At 44.8% G+C, this 19,460-nt stretch overlaps 1 protein-coding gene across 1 annotated transcript in view; it reads left to right on the top strand.

Moving 5' to 3' along the window:
- LOC145341284 (scavenger receptor cysteine-rich domain-containing protein DMBT1-like) overlaps positions 1 to 19,460 on the top strand; it is a 130,693-nt gene that overhangs the window by 17,910 nt on the left and 93,323 nt on the right. The window contains exons 5-7 of the mRNA XM_080186208.1: positions 4,167 to 4,352; positions 6,886 to 7,203; positions 17,267 to 17,578. Coding sequence (XP_080042334.1) covers positions 4,167 to 4,352; positions 6,886 to 7,203; positions 17,267 to 17,578 — 816 coding nt within the window. The remainder of the gene's footprint in view (positions 1 to 4,166; positions 4,353 to 6,885; positions 7,204 to 17,266; positions 17,579 to 19,460) is intronic.

The raw sequence follows: 19,460 nt of genomic DNA, 5'->3' as shown, positions 1-19,460 counted from the left end.
GCGGGGCTCGACAGGCTGGTGGGACTGATTGTGGACAAGTCCCCAGGACCGGATGGAATGCATCCAAGGGTTCTGAAAGAAATGGCGGTGGTGATAATGGATTCCTTGGTGGTTATTTTGCAAACGTCGCTGGATTCCGGGGAAGTGCCGGAAGATTGGAAAACGGCTAATGTTATGCCGTTGTTTAAGAAGGGTGGCAGGCAAAAGGCAGGGAATTATAGGCCGGTTAGTTTAACGTCTGTTGTAGGTAAAATGTTAGAATCCATCATCAAGGAGGAAATAGCGAGGCATCTTGAGGGGAATTGCTTGATAGAGCAGACGCAGCACGGTTTCGTTAAGGGGAAGTCGTGTCTGACAAATTTATTGGAGTTCTATGAGGATGTGTCTAGGGCGGTGGATGTGGCCTTTCTTGACTTTCAGAAGGCGTTTGACAACGTACCTCACAAGAGGTTATTGCAGAAGGTAAGGGGACATGGAGTTGGGGGTAGGGTGTTAGCGTGGATAGAGGATTGGTTGTCAAATAGGAGGCAGAGAGTGGGGGTTAATGGGTGCTATTCGGATTGGTGGTTGATGACAAGTGGAGTGCCCCAGGGGTCGGTGCTGGGGCATCAGCTATTTACCATTTATATAGATGATCTGGAGGAGGGAACCGCGTGTATGGTGTCGAAATTTGCTGATGACACCAAGATTGGTGGAACGGCAAATTGCGCGGAGGGTGTGGAGAGTCTGCAGAATGATCTAGATAGGCTGGGCGAATGGGCCAGGAACTGGCAAATGGAATTTAATGTTGTCAAGTGCGAGGTGGTCCACTTTGGTAGGAATAATGGTAGGAAGGACTATTACTTACGTGGCGAAAAACTGCAGCAGGCGACGGTGCAGAGGGACCTCGGGGTCCTTGTGCATGAGTCACAAAAACCCAGCCTGCAGGTGCAGCAGGTGGTCAGGAAGGCTCATGGGATGCTGGCCTTCATAGCGAGGGGGATTGAATATAAAAGTAAGGAGGTCTTGCTGCAGCTGTATAGGGCATTGGTGAGGCCGCAGCTGGTGTACTGCGTGCAGTTTTGGGCGCCGCACTTACGCAAGGATATTTTGGCCTTGGAGGGAGTGCAGAGGAGGTTTACTAAGCTGATGCCGGACTTGAGGGGGTTGAACTATGAGGAGAGGCTGAATAAACTAGGCTTGTACTCGTTAGAGTTTAGAAGAATGAGGGGAGATCTCATTGAGACATATAAGATGATGAATGGGATGGATAGGATAGAGGTGGAGAGACTCTTCCTGCTCAGGAAGGACAGTAGGACTAGGGGGCACAGCCTCAAGATAAAGGGGGGGGGGCGCTTTAGAACGGAGTTGAGGAGGAACTTCTTCACTCAAAGGGTGGTGAATCTCTGGAGTTCTCTGCCCGTTGAAGTGGTGGAGGCTGCCTCGCTAAATATTTTTAACACGCGGGTTGATGGGTTTTTGATAAGCGAGGGGATTAAGGGTTATGGGGAGAGGGCGGGAATGTGAAACTGAGCCACGACAGATCAGCCATGATCTTATTGAATGGCGGGGCAGGCTCGAAGGGCTAGATGGCCTACTCCTGCTCTTATTTCTTATGTTCTTATGTTCATGCACAAGGACCCCCAGTTCCCTCTGCACCGTAGCATGCTGCAGCTTTTCGCCCTGTAAGAAGTAGTCCTTCCTCCTATTATTCCTACCAAAGTAGATAACCTCACACTTGCCAACATTGTATTCCATCTATCAGGTCCTCGCCCACTCGCTCAGCCTATCTAGATCCCTCTGCAGACTTTCCACACCCGCCACACAATTTGCCGTTCCACTTATCTTTGTGTCATCAGCAAATTTCGACACCTTACACTTGGTTCCGTCCTCCAGATCATCTAGTTAAATGGTAAATAGCTGAGGCCCCAGCACCTATTCCTGGGGCACTCCACTAGTCACCAACCGCCAATCCGAATAGCACCCATTGCCTCCTATTTGACAGCCAATCCCCTATCCACGCTAACACCCTACCCCCAACTCCATGCCCCCTAACCTTCTGTAACAACCTTTTGTGCGGCACCTTTCAAATGCCTTCTGAAAATCGAGAAACACCACATCCACCGTTTCCCCTCTATCCACCGCCCTAGACACATCCTCATAGAATTCCAATAAATTCGTCAGACCCGACTTCCCCTTAACGAACCTGTGCCACATCTGCTCTAACAAACAATTCTTCTCAAGATGCCTCGCTATTTTCTCCTTGATTACGGATTCAAGCATTTTTCCTACAACAGACGTTAAACTAACCGGCCTATAATTCCCTGCCTTTTGCCGGCTACCCTTTTTAAACAGCGGCGTAACATTAGCCGTTTTCCAATCTTCCGGCACTTCCCCGGAATCCAGCGAGGTTTGGAAAATAATCACCAAGGCGTCCACTATCACCTCCGCCATTTCCTTCAGGACCCTTGGATGCATTCCATCCAGTCCTGGGGACTTGTCCACCATCAGTGCCTGTAGTCTTTCGAGCACTGCCTCTCTAGTAACAATGATCTTATTCAGGCCCTCCACTCCCACCATCTTTCCATCGTTAACACCCGGCAAATTACTCACGTCCTCCTCCGTGAAGACCGAAGCAAAAAAGTTATTCAAGGCCTCAGCAATTTCCTCATCCCCCACGACTAAATCCCCCCTCTCATCCTCTAAGGGTCCAACATTAACCCTAGCCAGCCATCTCCTTTTTATATATTTATATAAACTCTTAGTATCTTTTTTATATTTAGCGCTAGCCTAGCTTCATAGTTTATCCTTCCTTTCTTTATCAACTTCTTCGTCATTCTTTGTTGATATTTAAACCTCTCCCAATCCTCTTCTCACCCACTACTCTTAGCCACTCTAAACGCATCAGCTTTTAATTTAATACTCTCCTTTATCTCCTTTGTTATCCACGGCTGATTATCTCTCCTCCAACGATCCTTTTTTACCATCGGAATAAATTTCTGCTGAGCACCAAGAAAGATCTCCTTAAAGATCCTCCACTGCTCCTCAGCAGACCTACCTCCCAATCTGCTCCGCCAATCTACATTCGCCAATTCCTCTCTCATCTTATCGTACTCCCCTCTGTTCAAACAAAGGACACAGGTCCAGGATCCTACTTTCTCCTCCTCCATCTGCATCAGAAACTCCACCGTACAATGATTACTCTTCCCAAGAGGATCCTTCATCACAAGGTCCCTAATTCTACCTGCCTCATTACATAACACCAGATATAAGATAGCTCGCTCCCTCGTCGGCTCCAACACACACTGTTCAAGGAAACTATTCAGGCAGCATTCCAAGAACTCATTCTCAAGCCGACCACGTCCAACATGTGTCGGCCAATCAATATGTAGATTGAAATCCCCCATAATTATCGCCGTTCCATTCCTGCACGCAGCATTTATTTGCGCGTTTATTGCCCGCCCCACCTCCAGGTCATTATTTGGGGGCCCATAGACAACACCCACCAGCGTCTTCGTCCCGTTGCTGTTCCTAATCTCCACCCACAACGATTCCACATTCTGCTCTTTGGCGCCTATATCTTCCCTTAATACCAACCTGATACTATCCTGAATCAGCAGAGCTACCCCCCCCCCCCCGCCCCTTTCTCCTCCAGTCTATCCTTCCTAAACACTTGATACCCCTGGACATTCAGCTCCCAGTCCCTGTAACCCCGCTACCACGTCTCTGTAATGGCCACAGTAGGAGTTGGAGTAATAAACAACAGCAGGAGTTGGAAAGCTGCAAAATCCAGCAAATTATCACAGTGGAACGCAAGCTGTAAATGATATCGACATGGAACCCCTTAATATGGATAAAATTATGAAATTACTAGGATGTAACGATTGAGTGAATGGTGCGCAAAAATCGTGTACAGCGAACAAGGACAAAGAGGATTTGTAATAACGGGTGTATTATAAGTACAAATTGCTATTAATCTGAGAAGAAATTTAGGTTTTTCTTCATAAATAGCACTGTCAGGTTGGAGACTACCGACAAGCTTCAATAAATGTCTGCTCCAACAGAAATGACCTACACTGTCCGTATTTGAGCATAGGACCAGCAATTTTAGCAGTTAATGTTCTCGATGTAAAATGCGTTACAAGCAAGTACCTTGAAAATCTAATATCATGTGTTAAAATCAACAGGACACAAACAACCGAGACTAGTTGGTGGACCCGATGACTGCTCTGGAAGATTAGAAATAGTATATGGAGATACCTGGGGAACAGTATGCGATTTAAACTGGCTTTCACGGGAGGCAGAGGTCGTATGCGCATCACTGAAATGCGGGGAAGTGATATCCATACTTGGAGGAGCGTACTTTGGAGAGGGTAATGGTCCCATCTGGCCGGATATTTACAAATGTCAAGGAACAGAGAGCGTTCTCTGGGACTGCCCCACTGAGCATAGAAACCAACACAACTGCACGCATAGACATGATGTCAGTATCATTTGCTCCGGTACGTTTTTCATTACTTCTTACATTCAGGTGGCAGCAAACAGTGTCAACTCCATGCATTCGTTCTCATTGACTAGATACACTACATCTCAACACCTCAACACCTCAACATTGGTTTTGTGAAGGCGAGGCCGTGTCTCACAAACAAGTTTGAGATCCTCGAGGAAGTGACAAGAAAATTTGAGCAGTGCACAGCAGTGGATGTTGTACTCATGGACTGTATCAAAGCCTTTTGGCAGGCTGATGCAGTAGCTGAAGTCATATAGGATTCGAGTTGAGTGGTAAAATTGGCTTGGGCATAGAGAACAGAGAGTAGCAGTGGAAGGTTACTTTTCTGACTGAAGGCCTGTGACAGCATCTGTTCCATAAGAATGTGTGCAGGAGCCTCTGTTGTTTGTAATATATATAAATGATTTGGAAGAAAATGTATGTTGCCTGATTAGTACATTTGCGGGTGATACAAAACGTGGGGGAGCAACGGAAAGTGAGGAGGATAGAAAAAGGATACAGCAGGATATAAACCAGCTGCAGATCTGGGCCGGAAGATGATAGGTGAAATTTAAACCAGACAAATGTGAGGCGATGCGATTTGGAAGGCTCAATGCAGAAGGAATGTGTACTGTAAATGGTGGAGCCCATAGAAATATTAGAAAACTGAGGGATCTTGGTGTGCAGATCCACAGTTCCCTGAAGGTGGTAGTTCAGATGGACAAGGTAGTCAAGGAGGCGTACGGCCTGCTGGCCTTCATCAGTCGGGACATTAAGTACAGGAATTGGAAAATAATGTTGCAGCTGTATAAGACTTAGATTAGGCCTCATTTGGAATATTGTACACAATTCTAATTGATGCATTAAGGTGCAGAAGAGATTTATCAGGATTTTACCTCTTTTGGAAGGACATGGACTATGAAGAAGGGTTGAACAAACTTGGATTATTTCATTGGAGCGTTGGGGGGTGGGGGTCTGGTGTGTAGAGGGGGGGGGGGGCGTGGTGGATGAGGAGCTCATAGATGTTTACAAGACTATTACAGGCTTGGATAGAGTGGATAGCCAGAGACGATTTCCCAGATTCGAAGGGTCAATTAATCTGCATTAGGTTGAAAGTGACAGGGGAAAGATTATAAGAGATATAAGAGGCAAGTGTTTCACAAAGAGGGTGGTGGATGCCTGGAACGCGCTGCTGGAGGAAGTAGTGGACACCGATTCCATTACATCGTTCAAGAGGCACTTAGATAGATACATTAATAGGCAGGGGACAGAGGGATATGGGCTATGTAGAGGCAAGAAAATATTAGATTAAAGAGACATCTGCGACGACACAGACTTGGTGCTTGTTATGGAATCCCTCCAGTCCAGAAGGAAGCCATTCGGCCCAACGAACTTGCACCGACAATAAGCCCACTCAGTCGTATCCCTGTAACCACATATATTTACCCTGTCGATCCTGGACACTAATGGGGAATTGATATGGCCAATTCACTGAAACTGCACATATTTGGAATGTGGCAGGAAACCGGAGCAATTGGAGGAAACCCACACAGGTACGCGGAGAATGTGAAAACTCCACACAGACAGTCATCCAGGGCCGGAATTGTACCGGATACTTGGAGTTGTGAAGCATCAGTGCCAACCACTGTGCCACTGTATCACCCCCTGTCGACATTTGTTGATTCATCATTCATAAGGATAAAGTCATTGATGCGCAATATCAGATCCAGATTGTATTATCAGTGGCTAGAAATCACACTGTGGTATCACTTTACTTATTTTAATGAAGTTATTAGATTCTTTTTTTCAAGAGGGCGATTGCAATATAATATGAAGTCAAGGTTAAAAGTAAAAATGGAATTTCCCAAAGTTCCATGAAGGCCCCTTTGGATGTTATTTGATATCGATCTTGCGCGCCAAAGCAGTCTGAGAGTGGTGAATTTCCTTTCGCTTGTCCTGAGCCTGATGCATTGTCCGCATGGGCCTCTTTCCTTTTGCAATCCAGTACCGCATTTTGATGCAAAAGCATTGCATTTTTCTACTTTAACATCGCATTTCCCAGCAATTTCAATCTGGCAGATGTCCAGGCTACTTTGTTTCATTGCATTTGCGTCAAGAAAAGTTCAGAACTTACTTCTCTTCAGCTGAGCACTTTCACATAGTTTTCGTTTTCCTGTTTTCAAAATATTGGAGTCAACCTTCCGATGGAGTTTCATTCTTCACCTTGCCTATCACCAAATTCCGAGGAATTCTTCCACAGTGCCTCCTCTTTCACTGGCGCTGCAATGTTGTGTTATTTATGACATTGACTTCATGCAATAAAACACATGTGTTCAAAATAGCTCTCCAATTTTGGAGTTTTTACGCTGATTCCTTGCTTTTCTCCGTTGAAAAATGTCCCTTTTTTCTACGCATAGGACAAAAAGGGCCACGGTTAGTCGGCGGGAATGACACCTGCTCAGGTAGAGTGGAGATACTGCTGGGTGACACCTGGGGCACGGTTTGCGATACCGACTGGGACTTGCAGGATGCAGCTGTCGTCTGCAATCAGCTCGGTTGTGGGGCTGCGCTATCAACTCCCGGAGGAGCCTTCTTTGGAGAAGGAAATGGTCCGATCCGGAACGATATCAACGAATGCATCGGCAATGAGATGCGTTTGAGCGACTGTCCCGTCGTGTCCTGGGGGCGCCATGCTTGCACCCATAGAAATGATGCTGGGGTGATCTGTTCAGGAGGTAGGTGCGACTTTTTAATAAACGTCAATAATTCTCATAATTATAATACAATTACTATGCATGCATGAATGCTGACATACGTGCCTTTCCATGGAGAAGTATTGAACCAATATACGTGCACATACGTGCCTTTCCTTGGAGAAGTATTGAACCAATATTTCTCTTCGGTGTTCACGCAGGGGGACATGAATATAGCTGAGGAGGACATTGGGTTGCAGGGGTGTAAAATAGACAGTATTACGGTTGATAAAGAGGATGTGCTGGAAATTCTTGAGGGGCTGAAAATAGATAAGTCCCCTGGTCCGGATGGGATCTACCCTAGGATTCTCTGGGAGGCTAGAGAGGTGATTGCAGAGCCTCTGGCTCAGATCTTCAGGTCGTCATTGGTCTCTGGTGTAGTCCCGGAGGATTGGAGGATAGCGAATGTTGTCCCATTGTTTAAGAAGGGGAACAGAGGCTTTGCCGGGAATTATAGACCGGTGAGTCTTACTTCTGTTGTGGGCAAGGTTTTAGAAAAAATTATTAGGGATAGGATTTATAGTTATTTGGAGTGTAATGAATTGATTAGAAATAGTCAGCATGGTTTTGTAGCGGGTAGGTCGTGCCTTACTAACCTTATTGAGTTTTTTGAGAAGGTGACCAAAGAGGTGGATGGGGGTAAGGCAGTTGACGTGGTATACATGGATTTTAGTAAGGCGTTCGATAAGGTTCACCATGGTAGGCTTCTGCAGAAAATGCAGATGTATGGGATTGTGGGTAATCTAGGAAGTTGGATCAGGAATTGGCTATCAGATAGGAGACAGAGGGTGGTGGTGGATGGTAAATATTCATCATGGAGTGCAGTTACGAGTGGTGTGCCTCAGGGATCTGTTTTGGGGCCACTGTTGTTTGTAATTTTTATTAATGATCTGGATGAGGGTATAGTTGGGTGGATTAGTAAATTTGCTGATGACACCAAAGTTGGAGGTGTGGTAGATTGTGAGGAAGGGTGTCATAGTCTGCAGGGAGACTTAGATAGGTTGCAGAGCTGGGCCGAGAGGTGGCGGATGGAATTTAATGCGGAGAAGTGTGAGGTAATTCACTTTGGTAGGAGCAACAGATGTGTCGAGTATAGGGCTAACGGGAGGACTTTGAATAGTGTGGATGAACAGAGGGATCTAGGTGTGTGTGTACATAGATCCCTGAAAGTTGGGAATCAAGTAGATAAGGTTGTCAAGAAGGCGTACGGTGTCTTGGCGTTTATTGGTAGGGGGATTGAATTTAGGAGTCGCAGTGTAATGTTGCAACTGTACACTACTCTAGTGCGGCCGCACTTGGAGTACTGTGTGCAGTTCTGGTCCCCGCATTACAAGAAGGATGTGGAGGCGTTGGAGAGGGTGCAGAGGAGGTTTACTAGGATGTTGCCTGGTATGGTGGGGAAGTCCTATGAGGAGAGACTGAGGGATCTAGGGTTGTTTTCGTTGGAAAGAAGGCGGCTAAGAGGGGATCTTATTGAAACATATAAGATGATTAGAGGTTTAGATAGGGTGGATAGTGATAGCCTTTTTCCTCGGATGGAGAAAGCTAGCACGAGGGGGCATGGCTTTAAATTAAGGGGGGGTAGCTACAGGACGGATGTCAGGGGTAGGTTCTTTACCCAGCGGGTGGTGAGGGATTGGAATGCCCTGCCTGCTGCAGTTGTAAATGCGTCTAGTTTGGGGGCGTTTAAGAGATCTCTGGATAGGTTTATGGACGAAAAGGGATTGGTATAGGCTAGTGGGTCATTGTTTTTGTAACTGGTCGGCGCAACATCGTGGGCCGAAGGGCCTGTTCTGCGCTGTAATGTTCTATGTTCTATGTTCTATGACTTGTTTACATATGCGTTTTATTCGCATAATTTAGTATTGAGGCGAGTGAGGAGTTCAAACCAATGGGATTCCCCAGTTATCTATTTAAATGTACCTCGGTGACATGTGACCTTTGTCATACCAGATCGAGGGTAGCTAGTGGAAGTGAATGGACGGCTGTGACAAGTGGCGGTTCTCAGAGTTCAGTGATAGGACTTTGCTGTTTGTAATATGTACAAATGATTTGGACGAAAATGTAACTGATTTGATTAGTAAGTTTGCGGACAATAGAAAGGTTGGTGGATTTGCCGATAGCCATGAGGGCCATCAGACGACACAACAGGATAGAGATTGGTTGGAGGCTTGGGAGGACAGATGGCAAATGGAGTTTAATCCGGAAAACTGTGAGGTTATGCGTTTTGGAAAGTTTAATAGGGGGAGGAGATATGCAGTTAATGGCAGAACTCTTAAGTGTATTGACAGGCAGAGGGATAAGAACATAAGAACAGGGAGCAAGAGGGCTGGCCCCTCGAGCCTGCTCCGCCATTCAATAAGATCATGATTGATCTTTTCGTGGAATCAGCTCCAATTATCCGCCCGCTCACCATCACTCTTAATTGTTTTATCATTCACAAATGTATCGATCCTTGCCTTAAAAACAGTTAATGATGTAACCTTAACTGGTTCACTGGGCAGGGAATTCCACAGATTCACAACCCTTTAGAAGCTTAGAAACATAGAAAAACTACAGCACAATACAGTCCCTTCGGCCCACGAAGTTGTGCCGAACATGTCCCTACCTTAGAGATTACTAGGCTTACATAAAACCTTCTATCTTACTCAGTTCCATGCACTTGTCTAAAAGTCTCTTAAAAAGATTTGTCGAATCCAGCTCCATCACCGTTGCCGGCAGCCCATTCCACGCACCCACCACTCTCGGAGTGAAAAACCTATCCCTGGCATCTCCTCTGTACCTATTCCCCAGCACCTTAAACCTGTGTCCTCTTGTGGCAACCATTTGAGCCCTGTGAAAAAAAGCCTCTGACTCTCCACTCGATTAATACCTCTCAAAATCTTGTACACCTCTATCACGTCACCCCTCATGCTTCGACTCTCCAAGAAGAAAAGGCCGAGCTCCCTCAACTTATCCTCATAAGGCACGCTCCACAATCCAGGCAACATCCTTGTAAATCTTCTCTGCACCCTTTCCATGGCTTTCACATCCTTCCTGTAATCAGGCGACCAGAACTGAGCACAGTTCTCCAAGTGGGGTCTGACCCAGGGTCCTATATAGCTGCAAAATTATCTCTCGACTCCTGAACACGTTTGATTAAGGCCTTATGCCTTCTTAACTACAGCTTCAACCTGCACAACTGCTTTGAGCGTCCAATGAACTCGGACCCCAAGATACTTCTGATCTTCCACACTGCCAAGAGTCCTACCATTAATATTATCTTCTGCCACCCTATTTGACCTGCCAAAATGAACCACTTCACACTTACCTAGGTTGAACACCAACTTCCACTTCTTCGCCCAGTCTTGCATCCTATCAATGTCTCGTTGCAACATCTGAAATCCCTCCATACTTTCCACAACACGTCTAACCTGTGTGTCATCAGTAAACTTACCAACCCATCCCTCCACTTTCTCATCCAGGTCATTTATAAAAATCAAAAAGAGTACGGGTCCCAGAACAGCTCCCTGGGGCACTCCAATGGTGACTGAACTCAATGCAGAATATGACCCATCTATAACCAGTCTTTGCCTTCTGTGGGCAAACCAGCTCTGGACCCACAAAGCAATGTCCCCTTGGATCCCATGCCCCCTCACTTTTTCAATTAACCTTGCAAGGGGCACCTTATCAAATGCCTTGGTGAAGTCCATATATATTACATCAACTGCTCTTCCTTCATCAATGAGTTTAGTCACATCTTCAAAAAATTCCATCAGGCTCATAAGGCATGATCTGCCTTTGACAAAGCTACGTTGACTATTCTCAATCATATTATACCTCCCCAAATGTTCATAAATCCTGCCTCTCAGGATCTTCTACATCAACTTACCAACCACTGAGGTTGGACCCACTGGTCTATAATTTCCAGGACTATCTCTACTCCCTTTCTTGAAGAAAGGAACAACATCCGCAATCCTCCAATCCTCCAGAACCTCTCCCGTCTCCATTGATGATGCAAAGAACGTCGCCAGAGGTTCAGTAATCTCCTCCCCTGCCTCCCACAGTAGCCTGGGGTGCATCTCATCCAGTCCTGATGACTTATCCAACTTTGTCTGAAGAAGTTCCTCCACAACTCAGTCCTAAATCTGCTTGCCCTAATTTTGAGGCCACATCCCCTAGCTCTAGTTTCACCTGCCAGTAGAAACAACTTTCCTGCTTCTCTCTTATCTATTCCCTTCATAATCTTACATATTTCTGGAGGATCTTCCCTCATTCTTCTGAATTCCAATGGGTATAGCCCCGGTCTATTAAGTTTCTCCTCATTCGCCAACCCTCTCAACCCTGGAATCAGTATATCCAGTGCCAGTGCCTCCACTGCCAGTATATCCTTTTTCAAGTAAGGAGACCAACATTGGAACGGTATTCCAGGTGTCGCCTAACCAGCACTTTTTTCCAACTGCAACATAACCTCGCTGTTTTTAAACTCTATCCCTCTCGCAACGAAGGGCAAAATTCCATTTGCCTTCACAATTATCGGCTGCATCTGCAAACCAACTAGTTGTGATTAGAGTCATAGATTCATAGAGGTTTACAACATGGAAACAGGCCCTTCGGCCCAACTTGTCCATGAGGCCCTTTTTTAAAAAAGTCCCTAAGCTCATCCCAATTGCCCGTATTTGGCCCATATTCCTCTATACTCATCGTACCCATGTAACTATCGAAATGGTTTTTAAAAGATAAAATTGTACCCACCTCTACTACTACCTCTGGCGGCTTGTTCCAGATACTCACCACCCTCTGTGTGAAAAAAAAAATGCCCCTCTGGACACTTTTATATCTCTCCCCCCTCACCTTAAACCTATGCCCTCTAGTTTTAGACTCCCCTGCCTTTGGGAAAAGATATTGACTATCTACCTTGTCTATGTTCCTCATTAATTTATAGACCTCTATAAGGTCAACCCTCAGCCTCCGATGCTCCAGAGAACAAAATCCCAGTCTATCAGCCTGTCCTTATAACTCAATCCATCAAGTCCCAGTACAATCTTAGTAAGTATTTTCTGCATGCTTTCTAGTTTAATAATAACCTTTGTACACGAGGGTGACCAGAATTGCATACAGTGTTCTAAGTGTAGCCTTACCAATTTCTTACACATCTTCAACAAGGCGTCTCAATCCCTGTATTCAATGCTCTGACTAATGAAACCAAGCACACTGAACGTCTTCTTCACCATTCTGTCCACTTTCAAGGGGCTATGAACATGTACTCCTAGATCTCTTTGTTCTGTAACTCTCCCAAATGCCCTACCATTAACTGAATAAGTCCTGCCTGATTCAATCTACCAAACTGCATCACTTGCAGTTGTCTAAATTAAATTCTGTTTGCCGTTCGTCAGCCCACTGACCCAATTGATCAAGATTCCATTGCAACTGGAGATTTTTTTTTCACTGTCCACTATGCCACCAATCTTGGTGTCATCTGCAAACTTACTAACCATGCCTCCTATATTTTCATTAAAATCATTAATATAAGTGACAAATAACCGCGGGCCTAACACTGATCCCTGAGGCACAGTGCTGGCCAAGGCCCCCAGTTTGAAAAACAACTCTCCACAACCACCCTCGGGCTTCTGTCAAGGAACCAATTTTGTATCCAATTAGATATCTCACCCTGGATCCCATGTGATTGAACTTTATGCAACAAACTACCACGCGGTACCTTGTTGAAGGCCTTGCTAAAGTCTACTGTCTTCATCTACCTTCTTGGTTACCCCTTCAGAAACTCAAATTTGTGAGACATGATTTTCCACACACAAACCATGCTAACTGTCTCTAATCAGTCCTTGCATCTCGAAATGTTTGTAGACCCCCTCTTTCAAAATACCTTCCAATAATTTACCCACCACAGATGTGAGGCTCACTGGCCTGTAGTTCCTAGGCTTTTCCTTGCAGCCTTTTTTAAACAAAGGCACAACATTTGCCACTCTCCAATCTTCAGACACCTCACCCGTGACTATCGATGATTCAAACACCTCGGCTAAGGGACCCACAATTTCCTCCCTAGCCTCAACAGTAAATACTGATGAGAAATATTCATTTATGATCTCACCCACCTCTTGTGGATCCTTGCACAAGGACACTTCGATCCACCTGCACAGCAGCAATTTTTTACCATTTAAATAATAGTCCATTTTGCTGTTATTCCCACCAAAATGGATGAACTCACATTCACCAACATTGTACTCCATCTGCCCGGCCCTCGCCCACTCATTTAGACTATTTATATCGCTTTGCTTTCTGTTAATTAACCAATACTCCATCCATGCTAATACATTTCCTGTAACAATGTGCACTTTTATCTTATGTAGCAGTCTTTGATGTGGCACCTTGTAAAATGCACTCTGGAATCTAGGTACACCTCATTCACAGGTTCTCCATTGCTCACTGCACATGTACTGTTCTCAAAGAATTCCACCAAATTAGTCAAACATGACCTTCCTTTCATGAACACATGTTGTGACAACTTATATCCAGATGTCTTGTTATTTCTTCCTGGGTGATTCAAACATTTTCTCTACTACTAGCCTATTGATCCCCACCTTTTGTCTACCTCTTGTGTTATACAGTGACGTCACATTTGCTGTTTTCTAATCTGCAGGAACAACCCCCCAGTCCAGCGAATTTTGTTAAATTACAACTAGTGCATTTGGAATTTCTTTTGCCATCTCTTTTAGTACCCTGGAATGCATTCCAACAGGACCAGGAGGCTTCTCATCCTTTAGCCCATTAGCCTGGCCAACACTACCTCTTTCGTGCTTACCCTCATCGGCCGGGGCATTGAGTTTAAAAATTGACAAGTCATGTTGCAGATTTATAGAACATTGGTTCGGCTGTACTTGGAATATTGTGTTCAATTCTGGCTGTGGAGGCTTTGGAAAGGATACAGAAAAGATTTACCTGCAGGGTATTGTCTGGTATGGAGGGCATTAGCTATAAGGAGAGTTTGGAGAAAATTGATTTGTTCTCACTGGAACAACGGAGGTTGAGTGTCGACCTGATAGAAATCCATGAGGTTATGAGGGGCATGGAGAGATTGGATAGTCAGAAGCTTTTTCCCAGAGTGGAAGAGTAAATTACTAGGGGGGTACAGGTATACGGTGGAGGAACAAGGTTTAAAGGAGATGTGCGAGGCAAGCTTTTTACACAGAGGGTGGTGGATGCCTGGAACTCGCTGCCGGGGGAGATAGTGCAGGCAGATAACGTAATGAGTTTTAAGGGGCGCCTGGACAAATACATGAATAGGACGGGAATAGTGAGATACCCTCCCCGGAAGGGTAGGGGGCTTTAGTTCAGTCAGGTACAATGGTCAGTGCAGGCCGATGGGTCTTTCCTGTGCTGTAATTATCTTTTCTTTGTTCTTTATCATCATTGTCAGACGAAATTGCAAGTAATTTGAAATAACTGTGTGATGCACCTGGATCCAATATTTTGCAGTTCTTATGAGTGTACCTTGACGAATTTGGATAAGAGTTGATAGCAAGAATAGTTGCTGTACCGTCGAGACAGTGAGTGGTATAACTAGTTTTTAATACAACGTACATGCATTAATCCCAGGCGGGTGTGAAGCCGTTAGTCCGAAATGGGACGTCATAACTCAGTCTAAGGGCAGCGTGTATAGCTCAGACTCAAAACGCACCTGGGAAGCCCTATACAAATCCGTGTTAAATTAGGAAGAGGCATGCTAAACAAAGGATTAGATGGCTAGAACAATAGAAAATTAACCCTGCAGAAAAAAAAACTATTCAGCCCAGGGCGTAAGTGCACGCTAAATTAGAGAGAAAGCAACTGGCAACTGGCGGCTCAGGTATTCCCATTTTACAACATGAGCTCCGTAGCCTTGCAGGCTACAGTATTACAGACATAGATCCATCTTTTTAATGAGTTGAGAGTTTCTGCCCGACCCACCATTTCAGCCATTCACCACCATTCGCCACTGTAAAAATGTGTTTCTTCATGCCCCCTCTATTTCTTCGAACAATCACATCAAATCCATGCTCTCTGCTCTCCTAGCTTGAGGAAACAAGTCTTTCCTGGCGATCATATGAGGCACCTTCCAATTTTGCACACCTCAATTAGGTCGCTCATTACCAAACTCCGTTTGAAGGAAAGCAACAATCGTCTATCCAATGTCTCATCATAGCTGCAATTTTGAAGCCTTGGCAACATATCCGTAAATCTCCTCTGCAGCGGCGGCAAAGCATTGATGTCATTCCTGCATTGTGGTGACCCGAGTCGCACCCGAAACTCCTGCTGTGTCCTAACCAGTGTTTTCTGCAGTGCCATCATTAAACACCGACTTTTAAATTAAATCCCTCGCCGGTAATATAAAACATTCCACGTACTTTCTTGATAACACTGTCCACCTGTCCTGTCAACTTTAAGGACCGATGTATACGCACTCTAAGGTATACCGCTTCGTCAAACCCTCCCAATATCTTCCCGTGCATTGCATAGTCCCTTGTGTAGAGTTCCCTCTCAAAACGCATGACCTCACGATTTTTCCAGGTTGAATTCCATTTGCCACTCATCAGCTCACTAAACTATTGATATTTCTGTCGAGTGGACAGCTAACATGTCCACTAGCAGCTACACAGTCATTTTTTTCTGTTATCTCAAAATTTTCCAAGCAGGTCGCCACATTTAACTCCAAATGATTAAGATATAATACAGATGCCAAGGCTCCCAACACTTTCCTCCGCGGAACACCACTAGAATGTGTTTTCAATTTACTATTGTCCGCTCGTTTTGGAAGAGTAATTTGGTTTCGAGTTCTGAGCTGATAAAAATCTTGATAGAATGGCTGGCAGTATTTACGTAACTGCAAACATGAGGGTAAAATCTCAGCCAGGCAACAGACGCGAAAGCCAACGAAATATTTCTCCCTGCTCAGTGTTGAAGGTTGGTGAATTCTTCTTGTACAAAAAAGACATTGCCAGTTTATATCATAATTTTAAGTTTGATTGATTTTTGCCACTGAGGAGTTCTAAGGTGTATACATGAATAAAAGAAGTTTCTTTGAATGAAACATTGCTGAAATATTTTCTCACCAAGTGACGCAAAAGTATGGAGAGTTTGAAGTGGTATATTTTTCTGAGATTCCTCCAACTCACATTTTATCTGCTTACTCATTGAACAACATCTCATTTAGTCTGTGTTGCTTTAATTTGTTGTCAGAGCGGAGAGGACTGAATTTACTCTCTGTGCATAGATGCACTGAGAAGCTATGGTTTCTAATGATCGCTTGCAGTCCATATTATTGAACCAATGAACTAAGACTAGGAAACCCATTGGATTCTTAGTCAATCCACCATCTTAATCATTCATTCGCTCCATCAGCTTTACAATGTGCCGAATTGAAGTCCCGTCTTCAGAGAACATTCTGAAATAGAGAGTGCCACGGCGACCACATTAAATCGATCAGCTTTTCAGAGACATGCAGCTAAAAAGATGCACTGCAACAATTCATTTAAGTCCCTTCGACGGAATGTTCAAAGCATGAGACTTATTCGATCATGCCCTGTAGCAGATGAACGCCAACACCAGCAAGTTCCTCTCCAGCTCGGGCAGCAGGCTACTTGAAAAAATATAATCATTGCTGGCTCAAGGCAATAGTATGTCATCCCAACAACACTACGACTGAACCCGAATTTCACTGTTTTCAAGGTTCAAAAATGCACCACAATTTGATCTTCTTAAGGGCAATATACGTTTTCAGCGGAGTCCATGTCCCCAAATGAATAAAAAGGGAGGATCGTAACATAGCTTGAAATTTGAAACCCCATTTGACAACTTATCTCAATTATTTCTTACTGGGTACATGTCACATTCTTTAAATTCTAATCACAGCAATTCTTTTCATGGTTCCGAAACTTTTATTTTGGCATTTCCCTTTCTTGCTGAATCTCCTCTCATTAATTAGGGACAAAAACCAGCAAAATGAGATTAAGTGTGTTTACAATGCGTGGAACATTGAATGAACTTCGATTATCAAATTGCATTCTTTCAGGCGATGACTGGCAGATGCGACTGGCGAATGGAGGGAGCGTCTGTGATGGCCGAGTCGAGGTTTATCACCGCAGTGTTTGGGGGAGAGTGGTTGACGCTGAGTGGAACTTCAATGATGCAGATGTCGTTTGCAGACAATTGAACTGTGGCTCTGCAATGAGTGTTTATAATCACCGGAAGTTTGGAAAAGGCATCGGCCCAGTGTGGATTAGCAACGTCAGTTGTGATGGAAGTGAACCTTTTCTCTGGAATTGTAACTTTACACAAGCAGAACAATTACCTGCCGGAAATGACATCGGCGTAGTTTGCTCTGGTAAACATTGCTTTACTTGCTTAGCTATCAAAGTGAAAACATCCAGATTATCTTTAATGATAGACTGACCAAAGTGCCTGCTGAAAGTTATAGCACATAGGTGCTTATTTATGAAAAAAATAATAACAAATAACATGGATAATGCCAGAGAAACCTCTGTTCCTTGAAAGTGGATAGAACATAAAATTCTTGACCACATTTAGGACGAAGGTCATTGACTATTGCAATCTCCATCTATTATGATACCATTGTCTAATCGTTTTGGAACGAGGTCATTCTACGTCTTCTTAACTAACTAACTGATCAATTAGAACGTTGGAACCATAGAAATTGCAGCAAGGGGAGGCAATTCGGCTCCTCAATTCTGCCTGTTAATTAATTAGATTATGATGTGGAGATGCCGGTGTTGGACTTGGGTGGACAAGATGAGAGGACAGATGACACCAGGTTGTGGTTGAGCAGGTTTATTTGAAATCACACGTTTTCATCAAATGACGTGGTGTGAGGTGCGCAGGGACAAGAAGATGTAGCCAGAATGACGATAGCCTGACACTAACAGGTCATGAAGAGTGTCAAAGGATTAAAAACAGACATTGTCGTCCGGCTGAAGAACAACTGTTGACGATTAATCATTAGAGCTAATAGACAAATGCAAGCAGTTTAGTACAATCAGTCAGTATAAAGTGTCGGTAGGCTGCATAAGACGTTAAGGGATGATCTAAGACTGGGGTGGCATGGTAGCCCAATGGTTAGCAGTGCTGCCTCACAGCACTAGGGACCCGGGTTGGCCTACTGGCTGTGTGGTATTTGCACATTCTCCCCGTGCCTGTGTGGGATTCCTCCGGGTGCTCTGGTTTCTCCCCACAGTGCAGAGATCTTAAGAGCAAAAGGGTGGCTAGGGGTAAAATCGGTCCTCTCAGGGACCGACGAGGGGAATTGTGCTTAGAGGCAGAGGGAATGGGGGAGATCCTGAATGAATACTTTGCGTCGGTATTCACGAAGGAGAGGGGCTTGATGTCTGGTACGGCCATCAAGGGAATGGTAGACCAATTGAACGAACTATCGATTACGAGGGAAGAAGTGTTAAGGCTTTTAGGTAGCATTAAAACTGATAAATCTCCAGGGCCCGATGGCATTTATCCTAGGCTGCTTAGGGAGGCGAGGGATGAGATTGCTGGGCCTCGGACGCAAATCTTTGTCTCTTCTTTGGACACAGGTGAGGTCCCAGAGGACAGGAGGGTAGTGAACGTGGTACCATTGTTTAAAAAGGGTAGGAGGGATAGCCCGGGTAACTATAGTTTAACGTCAGTGGTAGGCAAGTTGATGGAGAGGATTCTTAGGGATAGGATGTATGAGCACTTAGAGCATTGCGATCTGATTAAGGATACGCAACATGGCTTTGTAAAGGGGAAGTCTTGCCTTACGAATCTGGTAGAATTCTTTGAGGAGGTGACAAAAACAGTCGACGAAGGACGAGCCGTTGATGTCGTCTATATGGATTTCAGTAAGGTGTTTGACAAAGTCCCTCATGGTAGGTTGGTAGAGAAGATTAAAGCTCATGGGATCCGTGGCCAGGTATCGAGATGGGTAGAGAACTGGCTTGCAAAGAGGAGTCAGAGAGTAGTAGTGGAGGGGTTCTTTTCTAGCTGGAGGCCTGTCACTAGTGGTGTGCCGCAGAGCTCAGTACTGGGACCTCTTCTCTTTGTAGTGTATATAAATGATTTGAAAGAGGGAGTAGGTGGTGTGACCAGCAAATTTGCTGATGACACCAAGATGGCTGGATTGGCGGGCAGTGAGGAGCAGTGTCTAGCAATACAAAGGGATATTGATAGGCTGGTGTATTGGGCAGATACATGGCAAGTGGAGTTTAATCCGGATAAAT

Source organism: Carcharhinus amblyrhynchos, chromosome 3 (assembly GCF_965287045.1).
Source record: "Carcharhinus amblyrhynchos chromosome 3, sCarAmb.v2.hapA, whole genome shotgun sequence".
NCBI lineage: Eukaryota > Metazoa > Chordata > Chondrichthyes > Carcharhiniformes > Carcharhinidae > Carcharhinus > Carcharhinus amblyrhynchos.
This window is presented reverse-complemented; position numbering and strand designations above follow the sequence as displayed.